The 17783-nt window shown below is 52.1% G+C and overlaps 9 protein-coding genes across 9 annotated transcripts; 4 read left to right on the forward strand and 5 right to left on the reverse strand.

Annotated features, from left to right (window-relative positions):
* Positions 1–40: 40 nt before the first annotated feature.
* On the reverse strand, positions 41–1481 carry BDV14DRAFT_199920 (mitochondrial distribution and morphology protein 10; the record flags this gene model as incomplete). The annotated part of the gene is made up of 2 exons (XM_073773395.1): positions 41–1320; positions 1385–1481. The coding sequence occupies 2 exons, from the start codon at positions 1479–1481 to the stop codon at positions 41–43; spliced, it is 1377 nt and encodes a 458-aa protein (XP_073628481.1).
* A 248-nt stretch (positions 1482–1729) lies between these two features.
* Positions 1730–2904, forward strand: BDV14DRAFT_172800 (ribosome assembly factor MRT4). Its single transcript, XM_073768638.1, has 2 exons — positions 1730–2015; positions 2096–2904. The coding sequence occupies exons 1-2, from the start codon at positions 1822–1824 to the stop codon at positions 2640–2642; spliced, it is 741 nt and encodes a 246-aa protein (XP_073628482.1). The 5' UTR covers positions 1730–1821; the 3' UTR covers positions 2643–2904.
* On the reverse strand, positions 2905–4921 carry BDV14DRAFT_172802 (U1 small nuclear ribonucleoprotein 70 kDa). The gene is made up of 4 exons (XM_073768639.1): positions 4532–4921; positions 4334–4461; positions 4187–4283; positions 2905–4119 (listed from the first exon to the last, which is right to left on the reverse strand). Exons 1-4 carry the CDS (start codon positions 4791–4793, stop codon positions 3491–3493), a joined length of 1116 nt encoding a protein of 371 aa, XP_073628483.1. The 5' UTR covers positions 4794–4921; the 3' UTR covers positions 2905–3490.
* A 189-nt stretch (positions 4922–5110) lies between these two features.
* On the forward strand, positions 5111–5649 carry BDV14DRAFT_199923 (mitochondrial 54S ribosomal protein mL43; the record flags this gene model as incomplete). Its single annotated transcript, XM_073773396.1, has 3 exons — positions 5111–5149; positions 5211–5293; positions 5358–5649. The coding sequence occupies 3 exons, from the start codon at positions 5111–5113 to the stop codon at positions 5647–5649; spliced, it is 414 nt and encodes a 137-aa protein (XP_073628484.1).
* Positions 5650–5776: 127 nt separating this feature from the next.
* BDV14DRAFT_56015 (putative RING finger domain protein) lies at positions 5777–7452 on the reverse strand. Its single transcript, XM_073777036.1, has 3 exons — positions 7130–7452; positions 6213–7016; positions 5777–6160 (listed from the first exon to the last, which is right to left on the reverse strand). The coding sequence occupies exons 1-3, from the start codon at positions 7172–7174 to the stop codon at positions 6014–6016; spliced, it is 996 nt and encodes a 331-aa protein (XP_073628485.1). The 5' UTR covers positions 7175–7452; the 3' UTR covers positions 5777–6013.
* Positions 7453–7719: 267 nt separating this feature from the next.
* On the reverse strand, positions 7720–9372 carry BDV14DRAFT_199925 (pre-mRNA-processing factor 19 family protein; the record flags this gene model as incomplete). The annotated part of the gene is made up of 5 exons (XM_073773397.1): positions 7720–8183; positions 8241–8704; positions 8769–9207; positions 9258–9302; positions 9360–9372. The coding sequence occupies 5 exons, from the start codon at positions 9370–9372 to the stop codon at positions 7720–7722; spliced, it is 1425 nt and encodes a 474-aa protein (XP_073628486.1).
* A 422-nt stretch (positions 9373–9794) lies between these two features.
* Positions 9795–10353, forward strand: BDV14DRAFT_199926 (DUF4604 domain-containing protein; the record flags this gene model as incomplete). The annotated part of the gene is made up of 2 exons (XM_073773398.1): positions 9795–9825; positions 9887–10353. 2 exons carry the CDS (start codon positions 9795–9797, stop codon positions 10351–10353), a joined length of 498 nt encoding a protein of 165 aa, XP_073628487.1.
* A 390-nt stretch (positions 10354–10743) lies between these two features.
* BDV14DRAFT_189590 (GTPase RIA1) lies at positions 10744–14267 on the forward strand (the record flags this gene model as incomplete). The annotated part of the gene is made up of 6 exons (XM_073771224.1): positions 10744–10806; positions 10876–10896; positions 10958–11886; positions 11939–13453; positions 13512–13834; positions 13888–14267. 6 exons carry the CDS (start codon positions 10744–10746, stop codon positions 14265–14267), a joined length of 3231 nt encoding a protein of 1076 aa, XP_073628488.1.
* A 316-nt stretch (positions 14268–14583) lies between these two features.
* Positions 14584–17693, reverse strand: BDV14DRAFT_56065 (BRCT domain protein). The gene is made up of 7 exons (XM_073777037.1): positions 17486–17693; positions 17376–17437; positions 17039–17315; positions 16377–16981; positions 16054–16330; positions 15925–16005; positions 14584–15880 (listed from the first exon to the last, which is right to left on the reverse strand). Exons 1-7 carry the CDS (start codon positions 17505–17507, stop codon positions 14760–14762), a joined length of 2445 nt encoding a protein of 814 aa, XP_073628489.1. The 5' UTR covers positions 17508–17693; the 3' UTR covers positions 14584–14759.
* Between the last annotated feature and the right edge of the window lie 90 nt (positions 17694–17783).

Consider the following 17783-nt stretch of genomic DNA (forward strand, 5'->3'; position numbering starts at 1 on the left):
CATAGACTCGTGTACATATATGGTAATGGGCAAAAACTCCCTACGAAGAATAGGAAACGGACACACCAACCCCCCTCCAATATGAAGGTTGAGCTCCCCCACCACCACCCTGCCCCCCAGCAGCCCCCTGAGCACCAGCATACGATCCAGCAGGCGAGAACGAGCTAGGTCCCAGCCCAACACCCGCACTAACAAGCAACTCCTTCACTCTCCCCTCCCACAACAGTCTCAAATTCCAAGACTGATCAACGCGGAGTTTCAAGACGGACTCATTATTCTCATCTTCCTTCCCAGTCTCAGATACTATAGTCTCATCGATCTTCGGACTCTCAGTTGCAATAGGGAAAGCCTTGGGGTCCCAAAGTCTGACCTTTTGACGCGCCCATTCGAGGTCGTCGTCGCCGTTGGCAAGACTAGACTTCTTGGGTTTCCGCCAGAGTTCGAACCCAGCTACCATTTCGCTTTCCCAGCTGTATACATTGAATCCGAATCTGGAACTGAATGAGAGGTTTGGTGAGGCGCGGAGGGAGTATGAGGTTGAGAGGGAGCCCGTTAGCGGCGTTAGGGTTAGCGTTAGTGTATACGGGAATGTGGAGATTGGTGCGGATGTTGACGATGATGATGGGTTTGTGGCGGCGGGTAACGTGCTGAATCTTAGACCTGTCGACATGCCTATTAACGATGAGACGGGGGAGTAGTAGGCTTCTGCGCCGGCTGAAAGGAGGGATGGTCTATACGCGTTTGGCTGGAGTCGAGGATCGGCGCCGAAGTTCCAGAGTCCGCGCCAGCCGAAAAGCGAGTTGTCTGTGCTGAATAGGTACTCGTTGCTGTATTTCCCTGTGTCGTGGAAGAGCTGCCCTAATAGTGTAGCTTGTGGCGCGGACTTTGACAGCGGAGGCCCCCGCGTTGAGGAAACAGCAAGGGAGAGCTGCATAGTCGGGGAAATGCGCCGCAAGAAGAGCGCATTGAGTGTTGTTGGCGGTGGTAGGTGAAGCGTTGCATGAAGCAGCGTCGGCTTCTGCGAATTTTCATGCTGCCCAGTCGCTTTCCTGGTGCCATCGAGTATAGAGTCCCAGTTCCAGAAATCAACGGGGGGTGCAACAGGCGCTTGTACTTGTCGGTACCCGGGGGCGAGCTTGCGAAGCGGAATCAATGCGCTTTTGCTTGGTGTATCGTGGAATGAGACGTTGCTGTAGAGGTATGATACTGAGCCTTCGATGAGACCGACGGTGCCGAGGGTATAGCTTGTCGCGAAGTTGGGGGTTGAGAGGGAGGAGAGGTGGACTCGGACGCGCTCGGGCGTTGTGAAGTCAAGGAGGGCTAAGAACAGTCAATTTTGAGTTTTGGTAATTAATGGTTCAGATCGTTGACAGCAAATACTCACACTGTGTGGTCGCAGTGAGCGACGAGTATGAATTGTCGCGGTTCCATTGCGTTCCCTCCGCGAACGCGACCTGGATGTAGTCCATGAAATCGAGCATGATCTGGCGTCACCCGGACATAGATATAACTAGCTGTACGTTATTTAAGTATATATCCAAGGTGGTCAGAGTAAACCATGACGAGCCTAGAAACTTGAAAGAGTTGTGGATCGCATTGACGACGAACCCCCGGCCGGGGCTATCAGCTCATTTCCCGATTGGGCGGATCGGATAAGCCCCGCATCAATATTAATCCGCCGTTATCAGCGAAAGAAAAAAATAATTCCACTTCAATATTCTCCGCACCACTATACCATTCAAACACCAACTCTGCCGCTTGGTTCACAGATTACTTCTCACGCCCCTTTTTGGATTTCTCCCATAATCGCCAAAAGCCACAATGCCTCGCTCCAAGCGCGCCAAGATCATCCACGAGTCTAAGACCGCCAAAAAGTCCCACAAGGAACAGACCCGGCGCCTGTACGCTAATATCCGCGAATGCGTTGAGAAATATGAGCACCTTTTCGTGTTCTCCGTCGATAACATGCGAAACACATACCTGAAGGATGTGCGCACGGAATTTACCGACAGCCGGTGAGTGATGCCCATACGATCCATGGCTTCTCATATCAACACCGCGGGAGAACGAACATATACTGATAAACTTGATATAGCCTCTTCTTCGGCAAAACAAAAGTCATGGCCGTCGCCCTAGGCCACAACCCCGAGACCGAAGCCGCTGACAACCTGCACCTGCTTACGCCCTACCTTACCGGCGCCGTCGGTCTCCTCTTCACCTCTCGCGACCCCGCCTCCGTAATCGATTACTTCGAGAACTTCCGCCCGCTTGACTTCGCTCGCGCCGGTACAACAGCCACCCGCGACTTCTCTATCCCCGCTGGTCTCGTCTACAGCCGCGCTGGCGAGATCCCCGCCTCAAGTGACGAGCCAATCAGCCACACTATCGAGCCTGAGCTGCGTAAGCTCGGTGTGCCCACGAGACTTGTCAAGGGCAAGGTCATGCTTGAGTTGACGGAGGGAGAGACAGGGTACCCTGTTTGCAAGGAAGGTGACGAGTTGGACTCGAGACAGACGACGCTGCTTAAGATGTTTGGTGTTGTGACGAGTGAGTTCAAGGTTGGGCTTAAGGCTCACTGGACTCGGGAGAGCGGGAAGGTGGATATCCTTGAGAAGGAGGAGGGTGGTATGGATGTTGAATGATCTCTCTCCGTCTGTCAAAAGTGGTTCTCAGTTTTCTTTCCTCTTTACGGAATCCCCTTGGGCATCTCTTGGAGTTCGGATGGCGTTTTCCTTTATTTTCACCCAGCTGTTGTTGTTGTTGGCCTAATCTGATGGTGTCGACTTTCTTCACGAACGTATGACGGGTATATAGAATATCAAACAAAAGAACCTGGTCAATATATACCTTTTCTTGAAACAGTATAGATGTCATAGAGTGTAAAAAAAAGGCTACAAAGCTAAAAAATCCGGTAATGTATCATTAAAAGACTATCCTCCTGCTTTACAATCGACGAAGATGGCTGGTATAGGTTATCGCTGATGAGAAACCTTACCTTATCTTCTTACCTGAGATACTATGTACCCTCCAAATGACAATTCCTGCTGCAAAAGAAATTCACTAAAGTACATACTTACCCCAGAGGCCAGAGATAGAAGGCCCTGAAGGAAGGGCAAAGAACAGGAAATGAGACGTAGAAAGGGATCCAGAGGAAAGGAGAAAGAAGTCGAAGAGGGCCACATTCAACCTTGAACCGTGAATGTCTCCTTGGAGGACCGAACCTTCGCAGAGCCAGATGTACTATACCCGAGATCGTCAAAAAATAATGATCAGATAACTTTGCTCCTGCGATGATCCTATAATCGAGCTGACGTGTTTCGACTGTTGTAAGTAATCGAGTCCGAGTTGGCGGTTATGTTGGTGCTGTCTTACCCAGTGCATGTTGGGGCAGGCGAAAAGAGCAAAGAAAGACGATCAACCAAAGATACCCACCCAACAAACCGTCATAGCGTGTCTGGTTGACAAAAGCTTATTGAACAAGAGTGGCTCTTCAGTACCGCCGCTTGGCACGGGGGTCATCATATGAGTCGTCGTCATGGTACCTCTTTCGTCCCGAGTCACCATACCTATCACGCTCGCGGTCACGCTCGCGGTAGCGGTAGCTATCCCTGTCTCTGTCCCGGTCACGGCGGTCGCCATCGCGGTCTCGGTCTCGCCTATCACGGTCGCCATATCTGTCTCTGGGCTGGACTGGTTCACGGTTGCTACCTGTGGCACCGCGATCGCGGTCAGGGCGGCCTCCAAAGCCTCCGCTTCGGCCACCTCCTGGTCCGGAGGGGGCATTTGGCGGCGCTTGTCCACCAAATCCGCCGCGACCTCCTTGGTATCCGATACCTCCTCGGGGACCACCAAATCCACGATCACCACGGAATCCTCCCTTGAACCCTCCTCGTCCGCCAAAGCCACCCCTGAAGCCGCCGCCAAAACCGCCAGGTCCAGAAGGTGGGCCGAAGCCGCCGGGTCCCATTGGACGTGCAGGCAATGCCTTTGTGTAACCTCGGCCTCCCAAGCCACCACCGAATCGACGCGGCTTCCAGCCCTTGACTGTTCGGCCACGCTCAACGTCTACCAGGACACGGCGGTCTCTGATTCTGATACCATCTGTTTCCTTGTAGGCGGCTGAATTCGACGAACGGAGAATCTAGATTAGTCATAGGGACAAGCAATGGATTGTAAGTAATAGTACCTTTCATGTCTTTCTCGCGCTCGTAGACGATAAATGCATAACCTCGGTGCGGTTTCTTCGCTCCCTTGGGAGTAACGGTGTCTTTGACGATGCGGATCTAAAACCAGTCAGTGTCTGGAGGTTCCGTAGCACTATCGGCATAATTACTCTTTCAATTGGACCAAACCGTCCAAATTCACGCTCAAGATCCTGCTCAGTTACCTCATAGCTAAGACGAGAAACGAACAGCGTCTTGAAGGGATCACCACGAGCTTGCGCATCCTCATTGGGATCATCTAGAAACGTCAACCGTTAGTCTACCGTAGACAATCAACCGACACCAATTGAGAGAACAGCAAGCCTTACAAGTCTGAAGCCCTTCAGTAATGTTCTTGCTAATGCGCTCCTTCTTCTCCACCTTCTGCCGCCATTTGCGCTGCAGCCACGTCTCGGTCGGGTTATATTCCGTCTCCTCAGCTTCTTGCTTCGCCTCGGCCAGGAACTGTGCAACTCCCGAAATCTTGCTCTTCTTGACGTCTTCAGGCGCGCGGTCGATGGGCGTCACCCAGCGCAGGGGCGGCCGGGGCTGGAAGAGCGCCAGGAGCGGAGGGGGGAGTTTGTCTGTCATGGTGCCCGCGTAATTATCCCAGTCGAGCTCTTGAAGATATTGTTCAGCGACCGAGATAAAGTGTCATGGGCGGCGAAGGTTAGGGAAGTCGTGGGCGTAACCTCGCTCGTCAGATGGAGCACCTGGACTGTTTCCGAATTTCGCGTTCTTTGGACGGCATTGGTCGGTCTTGGCAATTGGCTTGGGTAGCCGCCAAGCGCGCTAGACGCTCTCTTACCGCTAACCAATGACAACGGGCGCTGCCGTGAAAAAGTCCCCCGGCTGATCAGGGCTGTTGCTATCGAAGGGAACCGACAGGACATACAGAACACGCAACAATGCCGGTGACAGGATTACGCACGGTGGCTACGGCCAGGGTATGTTCTATTCGCATCAAGTTGATAATTTTTTGGGACATTGCCAACTAACAGCTTCTAGAACGGAGTCGGCGCCTTCGTCCTGCAATGCAAGCAACTGGACTTCCACTACTGCGACTGGGCGGGCAGCTCACGGGGGATGAAGTACGCTGCCTCTCACCTTTCTCTCGTCTTTCTAGGACCTCACTAACATACCTGTGTTCAACAGCGCCTTCCTCAAACACGCCCTCCCCAAATTCGCCGCCCAGAACCCCGGCATTGAGATCCGCGTCTCCCCCCGCCCACACAAGCACCCCATCATCAAAGGCCACTACATCAACGGCCGCGAAAAGACGATCTGCGTGCGAAACCTCGAGCCTGAACAGATTGCCGTCAAGGCCGACATGCTGAAGGCCGCGAGCGGCGAGAAGAACAAGCGCACGAAGAAGCCCGTTACGAGTATCAACGAGAGTGTCCGTGGTATTTGGGATCCTTACCACGGCGGGCTCAAGACTGTATAAGCGGATATTGGTTTTTGCATTGGTGTTTTGTTTGGCATATTAGGGGTTTCTTTGTCTGTCTATCTACCTGTCTATCTATGTATCGTGAAACGTGCGCGATCTCTATGGTTCATGACCACCCAATCTGTATTATATTTGCACATGTACCGCTCTTATAGCGAATTAAGGTCGAAATATCTCTAAGCATACGGTTGATAATCTGTTCCGATTAGGGGGACTAAGTACACTCGACATAGCCAAAAGGTCAACTCCGCGGTTTGAAAACACCATCCCTTCAAGCCGAACCAATGCAAAGGGTATCGAAATATGAAAAAAAAGAACCATCCCAACACCGGCAAATGCAGAAAGACAATAATTCACACAATCATAAGTAAACTTGGAACATTGCCTTTGGCGCACTGACCAACTTTCCGCAGTCAGGCACAGGGCATCTCGAGAAGGGCTTCGTCTTAGCGTTGGATTTCCTCGCCTTCGTGAGAGAGCGATTTGAAGCACATTCTCCGCAAAAGACCTGTTGGTGATATTAGAGGTTGATACCGGCAGGCAGGAAGAGCAAGACGTACATGTCCACATTGTTTAGAGACCCAAATCTGCTGCTTCGTCTCATCACCCATGCCCAGCTCTTCGTCGCAGTTGGGGCAAGTGGCGACATCGTCCTCCTCAACGTTTCTCGTGAAACCTTCCGGCGCTGGGCTCGGCGGCTTATAGGTACTTCGTGGTCGTTCCCTCTCTGCCCGGTCTCTCTCCGGTGTTATCCCGAGGAATCCCCATGCCCCGTCGTCCAAATCAATGGTGAGATCCAACGGGCCACCACTGCTGTCTCCAATGAAGAGTGTTTCTAGCTCGGGTCGAGTGAGGTGGTGGGCATGGCGCCATGGTATTTCTCTGCGATGGGCTCCTTCGTTCGTGGGTCTGAACATTTGAGGCAGGGCTGGCAACATACGCCAGAAGTTGGCGCTCATGAGACCTTCCATTCGGGGCGGCGGTGGCGGTGGCCGCGGTCGTGTGTTCGACGATACGAATTGAACTTCTGGACTGCTCGGAACTTCAACCTCGTCGTCGTCTGCTAGGTCGATAAAGTTGTCTAGTATATCCTCCCGTGAGAATCGGGGCGGCCGGGATGCTCGCGACGAACTGCTTTCTGGAACCTGGCGTCTGGTAATCTCCGGCGAATCCGGCTCATTCGTGAGGTCTATTACTTCTGATTCTTCTTCCGGTGGCGCCGAGGATGTGACCGGGCGGCGAAAGTCGAAGCCGTCTCCCGGGTACCTTCTAGTCGGTGGCATGTTGGAGGGAGGAAAAAGAGGTCGAGAATCGGAGGTGGATGATTGCCCATTAGGTGTTTCAGATGGATCTTGACGAGGCCTCTGTAACACAAAAGGATTGTCAGTCATTAAAGTTCCAGTTGACGAGAGAACGTTTCGAAGCCCGGTATGTAGACCCCGCAACTTAGTAGAGAGGGGAATGAGGCAATACTGACCTTTCTCCGCCGAGCGATAAACTGAACCCCGGAGTCACTGCTCATGTTATATGGCGATGTGTACGGAGAGTTGTAGGAGGGAGGAAAAAAAGGTCAGCGGAAAGTGAGGGGCGAGACAAAGGGAAAGAGGGATAAAGAAGGAAACTTTGGAAATTGGGGAGTTGTAACAGAGCAGTGAAGCCTCAAAGGCGGCGTGGTGGAGGCCATTATCGATTGCTTAGTTATGGGCAGTCTGGATCCCGACCCGAGTCCATGCCGTATCATTACGGCGCCTTCTGCGCCTGAGCGCGCCCTCGACTGCGTGACCTCATCGGATTCGCCGCTCATTCTCTGGGTTTCTCATTTTTGGTGATTTTGGGTCCTGTCACGGGCAATTGAGTAGGTATAGGCGCCAATTAGCTCTCAGCGGAAGGATTCGACTCCTGCCCATTCACTTCATTTGAAAACAGAGTGAAAACAGATAGATGCACAGTAGGTATCATTTCTTTTGTCCTTCATTCTCCTTGCTATTGCCCTTGCAGAACACCTAATAGTACAAAAAATAGAACCATGAAGAAGTAATTCGATAAACTGTAAATCACCTGTCACATTTACTGCGCCGTCAAGACCGTGATACCGCCATCTGTGTTGAGCGCCACGATGCTTTGAGCAGCAGATCCCCAAGCAACGGCAACCGCGGGAACAGCGCTACGCAGCGTCTCGGACCAAGACTTAGATGTCTTGGAGTATTGCTGGACGGTGAGGCCGCTGGGTCCAGCGGCGAGCAGGAATTGGCCTGTGTAATCCCAGTTGATCGATTCAACCTGGCTGCCTGTCTCGAGCACCTTGACTTCCGTCGAGCTGCGAAGATCCCAGATAGATACCAAAGTCGACTTATCCGTCACCGCCGCCAGGAAAGTTCCGTTCTCTGAGAAGAAGACGCGCTTAACCGGGCCGGAGAGGTCGTAGTTCGCGGCCGCGGCACCAGATTTGATGTCGTAAATCTTGATCTGACCATCAGTGCCACCAGCAGCGAGGAGGTGACCATCAGGGTGGAATTGTACGGAAAGAAGGGCTAAAGTAGATAATTAGTACAGTTTCGAAATACTGTAAAGTAAAACGGAGCGCTTACAGGCGTCGCTGAAGTTCTGCATGATGACAGCGTTTGTTGTGAGGTCATACAGAACGTAGCTCTTGTCCACACCAACGGAGGCAACAATGTCGCCAGTGGCGTGCAATGCAAGGCTGGTGGCTGCGCCAGCATGGGAGTTGAAGCTGGCAACTGCATTGCCGCCTTCAAAGACCCCCACGGAGCCTGTTGACGAAGCGATAACCGCCTTCTCGCCGGCCCAAAGAGCATCGGTAACCGGACCGTTTATCTTAAGAGTATGAACAACCTGTTTCTTTGATAGTGAGAAAACGCCAACAACACCTTCGGCGGTTTCAACGAGCGCTGAGTCGCCGGCTGAGTTGACAGATAACGTCTTTCCGCCAGGGTAAAGGGCGTCGGTGTTCTCGGTGGGCTTATATGCGGAGATATCGTCCGCGGTCGCCCAGCCTTGGGGAACAGGACGCTTGCGCCGGGACTTGGAAAGCCTATTCAGGATTAGTTTTTTATTCAAAGCACAGCGCAATAGACATGATTCTCGGGTAGACGTACGCTGCCTGTGTGCTCTCGACTCTGGCCAAAACATCCTCAGGCAGGCCAGTCGAGTCGACCTGCATAGCATCACCAGCTCCAGAAGCCCTCGCACCAACGGTAACCTTCGAAAGCGCGTCACGAGCCTCATCCCTCTCCTTTGTCAACCGCGCGATCACCCGCACAGCAGCATCGTGTTGGTAGAGCGCCGCGCTGAGCTCCTGTCGCGTTTGGGCCAGGTTCTGGCGTAATGTGTATGTCTCCAGAGCCAAAGCATCCCATTCCTCTTGAAACACGCTGAGCAATGAAGGAATTGATGTGAGGGTGGGGGGACGAGGTCGGACGACGCGCTGGGTCTTGACTTGGATTAGGTCGTCTGTCGAGAGCTCCTCTCCGTTCACCGGATCCTTTCCATTCTCGGCAATGTAAGCCTCGATGAGACGCTTCTCAAAGACGCTGCCTATTCAGAGTTAGCAATGGGAGCTGGTGATCTGGAGGCTGGAAACGTACCGCTCTTGGGCGAGACGACGGGCTCTTGTGGTGTCTCTCCGGAAACTGTTGCGATATCTTTAGCACGCGACGACAACACTAACTAGCACAATAGCTACTTACTTGCGCACAGCATGATGTGTAGATATGTTGGCTGACGGGGGTGACAGCCGGCGAAGGTGAAGCTGCGGCTCCTTGACTTTTCCGCTGTCGCTGGATTGGGACTAGTGCGACCGCCGGAGCTTATTCCTTGGCCAGCATCATCCTCCAGCCAACTCCCACCCTGCCACGGACGAGCTCTCACTGAACGACCGTCGAGCTAAAACTCGATGGTCTAATGCGCTTGGAATATAGCGCACAGTATACTGCAACTTAGAGACTGCGATGTCCACTTCCTAGTCTTCGGATGGCACTACTGAACACAACTTCTCGCTGAACCCGATAGCAGCGCCATGAGCATTGAGGAACGGCCTTGATCTCTTGCGTATTGCGCTCAGCATATTCTTATTCATTCATTCGACTTTCTACTGGCGTTGTCTTGACGTGTATTAGCGAACCATGTCGTACAACGCGAAGAATCTCGCCTACGGTACGTCGCAACCCGCCCTCGAAACACATAGTCTATGAGGTCCATCCTAATATCGTGCTAGATGCGAAAGAACCTGCATTCTTGCAGCGACTAAGGGGACAATATGGCGGTAACGCCACCGGCGGCCTTGAGCGTCCGATCTCGCAACGACCCCGCCGAGCGCGCGACGATAACGAGGACGATGGACCTACGTATGTCGACGCGGAGAGCAATGAGGTGATATCCAAGGAAGACTACGAGGCTATGGTCAAGGGCGACGGCGACGAACAATCCGAACAACCTGACAATGGTGTAAAAGACAAATACAAAGACGCCGAGAAGGCCGGAGACTCCAGCAAGGAGGGAACCGCATCCAAACAGAACCTGGCTGAAATTGGAGGCCCTCGAAAGCGAAAGCAAGCCAAGGTTGTTGGCGATGAAATCCAGGAAGCTGAGAGCGAGAAGAGCGAGGAGGTACGGCTAAAGGAAGCGAAACAAAAGAAGCCGAAACAAAAGAAGAAGAAAATAAAACTCTCCTTCGAGGAGTAACATCTGTCACCATAACTTCAACGTAGAGAAGCATTAGACCATCGTCTTGTAGAGCGCAAATAGCTAACTATAGCGACCGCGGAAGTGTATCGCAAAACCTGTAGAGACAACCCCACTCGCCACAGCGAACAGCAAGCTGTACAAGACATGACTCATTTCGACTCATTTCGACTTTAATTGGTAATTATTCACCAACGGCGACTGTTGACAAAGTGAAGTCATCGATAAACAGCTGGTGGAGGGCGCTTTGAAGAGGTGAAATATTTTTCTCAGCGCAGGTCCGCAGTCTGGATCCAACCTCAAGATCAACTTCGCACGCGACAAACCTCCCCTTGACCTGGACCTTACCAGATCTCAGCCGCTGGGTCGCAGAGCCATCTTCGAGCGAAAATGCCCGTCGTCAGCGTCGAAGATCTCGTCCGTCTGCAGCGGAAGCCGGACGATATTCGAAATGTTCGTTGCCCCTCCATCCCACTTTGATGTGGGTGACGTTTTAAGTAGCCCAGGCTAACCATGCTTTAGATCTGTATTCTAGCACACGTTGTACGTGATTTCGCCAGACGACTCTGCATTATCGCATCAAGTAGCTAATTCACTACTTCAGGACCACGGCAAAACATCATTAACAGACAGCCTCATCGCCACAAATGGCATCATCTCGCCCAAGCTGGCGGGCAAGATCCGCTACCTGGATTCGCGCCCAGATGAACAGCTGCGCGGTATCACAATGGAGTCTTCCGCCATCTCGCTATTCTTCTCTATGATGCGCCGGTCTGCGCCGGACGCCCAGCCAGAGGCAAAGGAGTACCTTATCAATTTGATTGACTCGCCCGGGCACATCGACTTCAGCAGTGAGGTATCAACGGCGTCGCGCCTTTGTGATGGGGCAGTTGTCCTGATTGATGCTGTTGAGGGTGTCTGTAGTCAGACGGTTACTGTTCTGCGCCAGTCATGGGTTGAGCAGTTGAAGCCCATCCTGGTCATCAACAAGATGGACCGGCTGGTTACGGAATTGCAGATGACGTCCGCGGAAGCTTACTCGCATTTGAGCAGGCTGCTAGAACAGGTTAACGCGATTATTGGCAGTTTCTACCAGGGAGAGCGGATGGAAGAAGATTTGCAGTGGCGAGAGCGTATGGAAGAGCGTGTCACCGCCGCGGCTCAACAGAAGCAGGCGCATGACGGTGAATCCTCTGTTGAAGGCAGTGTTGACGGTGCTCAGTATGAGGAACGTGATGATGAGGATCTCTACTTTGCGCCTGAGAAGAACAACGTAATCTTCTGCAGTGCTGTTGATGGCTGGGCTTTCACTATCCGCCAATTTGCGGCAATCTATGAGAAGAAGCTTGGTATCAAGAGATCTGTTCTCGAGAAGGTGCTCTGGGGAGACTACTACCTCGACCCTAAGACCAAGAGGGTTCTCGGCCAGAAGCATCTCAAGGGGCGAGCCCTGAAGCCGATGTTCGTGCAGCTGGTGCTTGATAGTGTCTGGGCTGCGTACGAAGCTACTACCGGCGGTGGCAAAGGGAAAGGGTATGATTAAGCATCCTCTGACTGACGATTGTTATCTGCTAACCAACTTTAGTGACCCTGCATTACTGGAAAAGATCACAAAATCCCTGGGAATCAACATCCCGCCCTACATCCTACGCTCCCGCGACCCCAGAAACATTATGACCACATTGTTCTCACAATGGCTTCCTCTATCTACGGCTCTCTTGGTTTCAGTCATTGAATATCTCCCTAGTCCTCGTGCAGCTCAAGCTTCCCGACTACCACCAATGATTGAGGAATCACCTGGATCAAAGTCCATCGACAGCAAGGTGAAGGACGCCATGGTCCAGTTCAAGACCGGCCCCAACGAGCCCGTTGTGGCATATGTCAGTAAGATGACAGCCATCCCAGAAAGCGAACTTGCCTCAAGCAGCAAAAAGTCCGGAACGACAATGTCCGCAGAAGAGGCTAGAGAGATTGCTCGACGGAAGCGAGAAGAGATTGCGAAGATGCAAGCGGAAGCCAGTAACAGTCAAGAGGACGACTTTTCCCGAGTAACGTCTGCTTTTGAGCACTTTACAGTTGATGATACCGAGAAAGAGCAGGAGCCCGAACAAAAAGAGGACCCTGAGCACCTGATCGGTTTTGCCCGTCTTTACTCTGGAACACTCTCAGTCGGTGACTCCGTCTACGTCCTACCGCCTAAATTCTCGCCTGAAAACCCTCATGCCAGCCCAGAACCAAAGAAAGTGCTTGTGACAGACCTGTACCTGCTTATGGGACGAAGTCTCGAGCCTCTCAAGTCTGTTCCCGCGGGTGTTGTCTTCGGTATTGGAGGTCTTGCCGGTCACATCTTGAAGACAGGCACACTCTGCTCGCAACTCGAAGGAAGTATCAACTTGGCTGGTGTTTCTTTGGACACGCCACCGATTGTACGTGTGGCTCTTGAGCCCGTCAACCCGTCTGATCTCAGCAAGATGGTCACTGGCCTGCGTCTACTGGAACAGAGTGACCCCTGCGCGCTGTACGAAGTTCTTCCCAACGGTGAACATGTGATCTTGACCGCAGGCGAACTGCACCTGGAACGCTGTCTCAAGGATCTCCGTGAGCGGTTCGCGAAATGTGAGATTCAAACCGGTCAGACTATTGTGCCATACCGGGAGACCATCGTCAACGCTTCCGAAATGGCGCCACCCAAGAACTCTGAGCTCGGCAGAGGCGGTGTTCTCACAGTGTCTCCATCAAAGCAGTTGACAGTTCGGTTACGGGTCGTTCCTTTGCCTGAAGTCGTTACAGAGTTCTTTACCAAGCATGTTGGAACCCTAAAGCGCCTACAGTCTGAGAAGCGGACGGCAAAGGCTGAGGGCGAGCTCCCAACTGACAGTACACAGCAGGAGGAGGCCACCGATGCTGCAGGCAAGGCGAGAGAAGTCACTCTACTCTCGCTTGAAGAGTTCAAGACCGAGCTTAGCAAGATCTTCGACGAGATCAAGGAAGACAAAGAGCTGTGGAAGAACGTCGTCGACAAGATCATCGCCTTCGGACCTCGCAGGATAGGGCCTAACATCCTCGTCGATGCAACGGCAGTTAACACATGCGAGAAATTGTAAGCTTCCGCCTTGAACGCATACCTCGTTTTCAAAGTCAGACACTAACTAAGCCAGCCTCCTCGACGACCCCAAACAACAACCCAGCGTCATAGGCGAAGACGCCAGCCGCGACGCCCTCATCGTCCGTGACTCCAGCGACAAAATCACCTACGCCTTCCAATTAGCCATGGCGCAAGGCCCGCTCTGCCAGGAGCCAATCCAAGGAACAGCCGTCTTCCTCGAAGAGATCCAGATCAACGCCGCAGAAGACGATATCGACCTTGGTCGTCTAACTGGTGAAACAATTCGACTTGTCCGTGAGAGTATCTCGCAGGGATTCCTGGACTGGAGTCCCCGGATTATGCTTGCGATGTACAGTTGCGAGATTCAAGCTTCGAGTAAGTCACCCCGCTCAAGCATATCCAAGGGGAGAATACTAACAACTCTACAGCTGAAGTCCTCGGCCGCGTCTACGGCGTCATAACCCGCCGCAGAGGCCGCATCCTATCAGAAACAATGAAAGAAGGAACCCCCTTCTTTACAATCCTCTCCCTCCTCCCCGTCGCAGAATCATTCGGATTCGCAGAGGAAATCCGCAAGCGGACATCCGGCGCCGCGCAACCACAGCTTATTTTCGCCGGGTTCGAAGCGCTCGACCAAGATCCATTCTGGGTTCCTGCTACGGAGGAGGAACTTGAGGATCTTGGGGAGTTGGCTGATAAGGAGAATGTGGCGAAGGTTTATGTTGATGCTGTTAGGGCCAGAAAGGGGTTGTTTGTTGCTGGGAAGAAACTGATTGATGCGGAGAAGCAGAAGACGTTGAAGAAGTAGGGGGTTTTTTGGGTGGAGGTTGGTAGATGATGTGTGTTTGTATAGAAGGTTTATAAAAGATTTTGAGTGTTCTATCCATTTATCACTGAGAATATATCTTGCATCGTGCATTGTCAGGCCCATTATACAGATCCCTCTATTGATCGATAGAGACTGGGCTGGCCTAGGCAGGCGAGAGAACTGTGCCCTAATCCAGCTTGACTTCCCGAGTATAAGGACGAGTGGGCCGCCCGGGCTGGAGATTATCTACCTAGCGATTTATCACTGTTTGCCTTTGGGAAAAAGAATCCAGAACGTACGATGGTATGGCAATGGGCTTAGAATAACGCAACTAGAAACCATTCATTATACAAAGTGCACCCCCACTATCCTGACTAGGTAGGCATAACCCAAAAGACTAAGTAGCCATCTAAACGCCATCACATGCTATGCAAGACAGCCAAGCAGACAGGAAATATCAAGCAAGTAAATCAACATATAATATTGACAAGGTCAAAACTCATCCTCTTCTTCAACATCCCTCGTCCTCTGCGCATTCCGTGTCCTCCGTCCAGTTCCCCACCCCGTGGACTCAAGCTCCTGCATCTCGCCAACAACAAGATCCTGCTGTTTCTCTGACTTGGGGACAATCTTCCCCGCATGCCGAAGGAACTTTTCCCTCATAGCAACAGCGTCAGGATCTTCATAATCCAGCTGCGTCATCTGCGGCGTCTCGTCAATCTCATCTGGAATTTCATCTCGCCCATCGATATACTCGAATTCGAAGCGGCTGTTTTGTTGTCTTAGAGAGGGGATGCCGTTCTCGGTGGTCATGCTGCCGTGACCGCTTCCTGCTGCGCTGCCGGGGCGGTCCTCGTTGACTGTGTCGATTGAGCTTGCGCGGGAAAAGGTTCTTGATCCTGAGGTTGATTGTGCGCGGCCGAGAAGAGGTCGAGTGCGGCGGGAGCGGATGCGGTCGTGGTCGCCGTTTGTGGACTCGGTATTTGAGCGGGAAGTGGCTTGTCGAGCGTTTTTGAGGAGTCCGGTCACGGCTGCGAGGTCGATGAAGGGTTTTGTGGGCGTTGTTGTCGTTGTCATTGTTTCTGCTTGTTGATCTTCCTCGGGGTGTTTGCGTTTCGCTGATGAGGGCCTTGCTGCGGGCTCGGGTTTGGACGGGGAGGGTTTGTTCTGCGATATCGAGTTCTGTTCCCGTGGCTTGAGAGGTTGCTTTGATTCCACCGAGTACTCCTTCTGCGGGCTTTCGGATATAGTGCATTTGGGTGATTTGTCGTTGGTGTGGCTAGACTCGCGTAGTTGAGATTCGTTGGATGTGCTGTTAGAATTGTGTAGTTTGACTGCATTATTCGTAGACGGTTGTTCCGACGGCCGCCTTTGCTCTGTACGAGAACCAGCTCGCATTTCCAGGTCTTTGTTCTGTATAGATTGCCGTCGGGTGAGATATGACTCAAATGGCTGCTTCTTTTCTTGTTGTATGGATGACCACAGCCATTCGACCTTTACTGCCGGGACGCCCCATTCGAGGGTATGTCGGAGTTTCTCGTGGTTTGGGGATATTGGTTCGTTGCAAATGAGAACAGATACAGTTGGTTTCAGGTACTCGTTGTACGTTGCGCCTGTGACGTTAGCAATTGATAAGGCTGAATCGAGCGTAACTTACCAACTAGATTGACAAGCTTTGAGAGGTGTAGGAGGTCGATACGAGAAAAGCCAGTGGAGCAAATATTCATACCCGACAGCCCTATTGACATTAGGAAATACTGTGTATGAGGTGAAAAGGATGGCCTACCTTTGATAGGAAAAGACGGAATCGGGGTGTTTGCAAGGTGGGATTCCGGAGACACTAAAGATTTTGTGTCAAGACATCTTTCCAGCCACATATCTGTCACAATATCGCATTCGAAAGCTAGGTCATCGGTCGATGGGACTTTCGACCGCGGCGTCTTGTAAGGTACAATAATGTATAAACCATGGCCTCTTTTGGGTATATCTGGCCGTGCAAATTCGCCCAAGGAATCTACCAACTGAGCGCCATTGAATGATAGATGGGTTCGTAGGACATTTGTCTAGGGAGTTAGTAAGACTCAATTAGTACTTGGTACCGGACCATACCTGTTTGGAGGAGAAGCCATGTATCAGGAAGAAGCACCCATCCAAGAAACCGTTTCGAACATTGGCGGCTGGTTCGCGGGGCTGTGAAGGCGCGGCAAATGTGGTTTCGCTGGCAAAGGATTTGGCTACCTGAACAGTAGAGGCGCCTTTTGTCTTCTGCTCATGTGACGCCTGTCGATCTTCCCTTGACGGCCTAGGTTCCGCAGTCTCAAACCCTATACCAACAATATCGCCCCATATGTTCTCGTTTTGATCGCCTAGCTTAGTGCTCGCAATTCGACGCAGCTTTCGTGGTCGAGGACCTGATGACTCGGCTTCTGCCGGCTTTTGTTTGACTGTAGGCAAAGAGCGATTCCAGGCTCCAGTACCCTGCTGCTCCTCTGGTAATAGAGGGTGGTATAATGTCTCTTCAAGGACCATTCCCCGCTCTATACTGTCGTTGAACCATTTGAGGGTAACCACTTTTACATTCCACTGTGTAGCAAACTTGTACTTTTCTCCTTTCGTATTCCGCGCAATGAGGTGCGTCACTGTTTTCGTAAGGTCTTTTCTAAAGTCTGCGCCGTGGGCTCGTGCAGTCATACTCATATACTCTCGGAACGCCACTATGAAAGAGTGTCGTCAATGTTGGTTCGATAATGGCAAGGGCCATGCGTACTCACTGTCTTCGAATCCGGTGATGCAGATTGCGGTGCCGGCAAATGTTGGTAGCTTATATTGCTTCTCCAATTCCTGTATATTTGTATCTCCACCCGTTATCCAAGATTGACGCACCGCTTCTACCCATTCTGGCTGGAGGACAACGACGTCCGGCCGCTCGCGTGCAACAAACTTGTATTTCGCGGTACTCGTTTCGCCGACTATCAAGTGAGTGACGCCGGAGGTGAGGTCGTAGCTATGACCCGCGCCCATCTGGCTTGCGATTGTGGCCAATTCAGTCTATGCGTATGGGATGCATTAGTCTCGCACCGCGAAAGACATCAAAGCATAACAACTTACCCGCTGCTCCGGTAGAACGGAGGTGAAGCACAGGACTGCACCCGCGAGAGGGTGCTCCTTGTCTGGCAAGTATTAGCAAGCTATCACAGTACGCGCACAGGATTACTCACTCGAGGCACCTCTCCCTGCCATACTTCATGATTGACGGACTCGGCGGCTTATCGGAGAAGATCGTACTCGGACGAGACCGGTGGTTGCGCGTCTCAAAGCTGTATTATCACGAGTATTTCATGCGTACAAGTCGTAAATAATCTGGCATAAACCAAAATACCAGTAAAAGAACTGTAATCTCGAGATGCAACGTGAATTGACCGCGCAAGGAAGGGAAATGTTGTTTTCCCCACGGAGCAGCAGCGGAGCCAGAGCCCTTATCGCGGTCACGTGCGATAGCAGCGCGTTGTCCCGACG

This window comes from Aspergillus stella-maris (genome assembly GCF_047715825.1).
Source record: "Aspergillus stella-maris strain CBS 113639 unplaced genomic scaffold BDV14scaffold_25, whole genome shotgun sequence".
Taxonomy (NCBI): Eukaryota; Fungi; Ascomycota; class Eurotiomycetes; order Eurotiales; family Aspergillaceae; genus Aspergillus; species Aspergillus stella-maris.

Excerpts from the sequence above, each read along its gene's own strand:
- BDV14DRAFT_172800 (XM_073768638.1), top strand. The coding sequence starts at position 1,822 with ATGCCTCGCTCCAAGCGCGCCAAGATCATCCACGAGTCTAAGACCGCC. Across the intron at positions 2,016-2,095 it reads ACGGAATTTACCGACAGCCG|CCTCTTCTTCGGCAAAACAA; the intron begins GTGAGTGATGCC and ends AACTTGATATAG.
- BDV14DRAFT_172802 (XM_073768639.1), bottom strand. The coding sequence starts at position 4,793 with ATGACAGACAAACTCCCCCCTCCGCTCCTGGCGCTCTTCCAGCCCCGG. Across the intron at positions 4,462-4,531 it reads TACTGAAGGGCTTCAGACTT|ATGATCCCAATGAGGATGCG; the intron begins GTAAGGCTTGCT and ends TGACGTTTCTAG. Across the intron at positions 4,284-4,333 it reads GGTTTGGTCCAATTGAAAGA|ATCCGCATCGTCAAAGACAC; the intron begins GTAATTATGCCG and ends GACTGGTTTTAG.
- BDV14DRAFT_56015 (XM_073777036.1), bottom strand. The coding sequence starts at position 7,174 with ATGAGCAGTGACTCCGGGGTTCAGTTTATCGCTCGGCGGAGAAAG. Across the intron at positions 7,017-7,129 it reads TTATCGCTCGGCGGAGAAAG|AGGCCTCGTCAAGATCCATC; the intron begins GTCAGTATTGCC and ends TTTGTGTTACAG. Across the intron at positions 6,161-6,212 it reads TCTCTAAACAATGTGGACAT|GTCTTTTGCGGAGAATGTGC; the intron begins GTACGTCTTGCT and ends TATCACCAACAG.
- BDV14DRAFT_56065 (XM_073777037.1), bottom strand. The coding sequence starts at position 17,507 with ATGGCAGGGAGAGGTGCCTCGA. Across the intron at positions 16,331-16,376 it reads ATGGCTTCTCCTCCAAACAG|ACAAATGTCCTACGAACCCA; the intron begins GTATGGTCCGGT and ends CTAACTCCCTAG. Across the intron at positions 15,881-15,924 it reads AAAGCTTGTCAATCTAGTTG|GCGCAACGTACAACGAGTAC; the intron begins GTAAGTTACGCT and ends CTAACGTCACAG.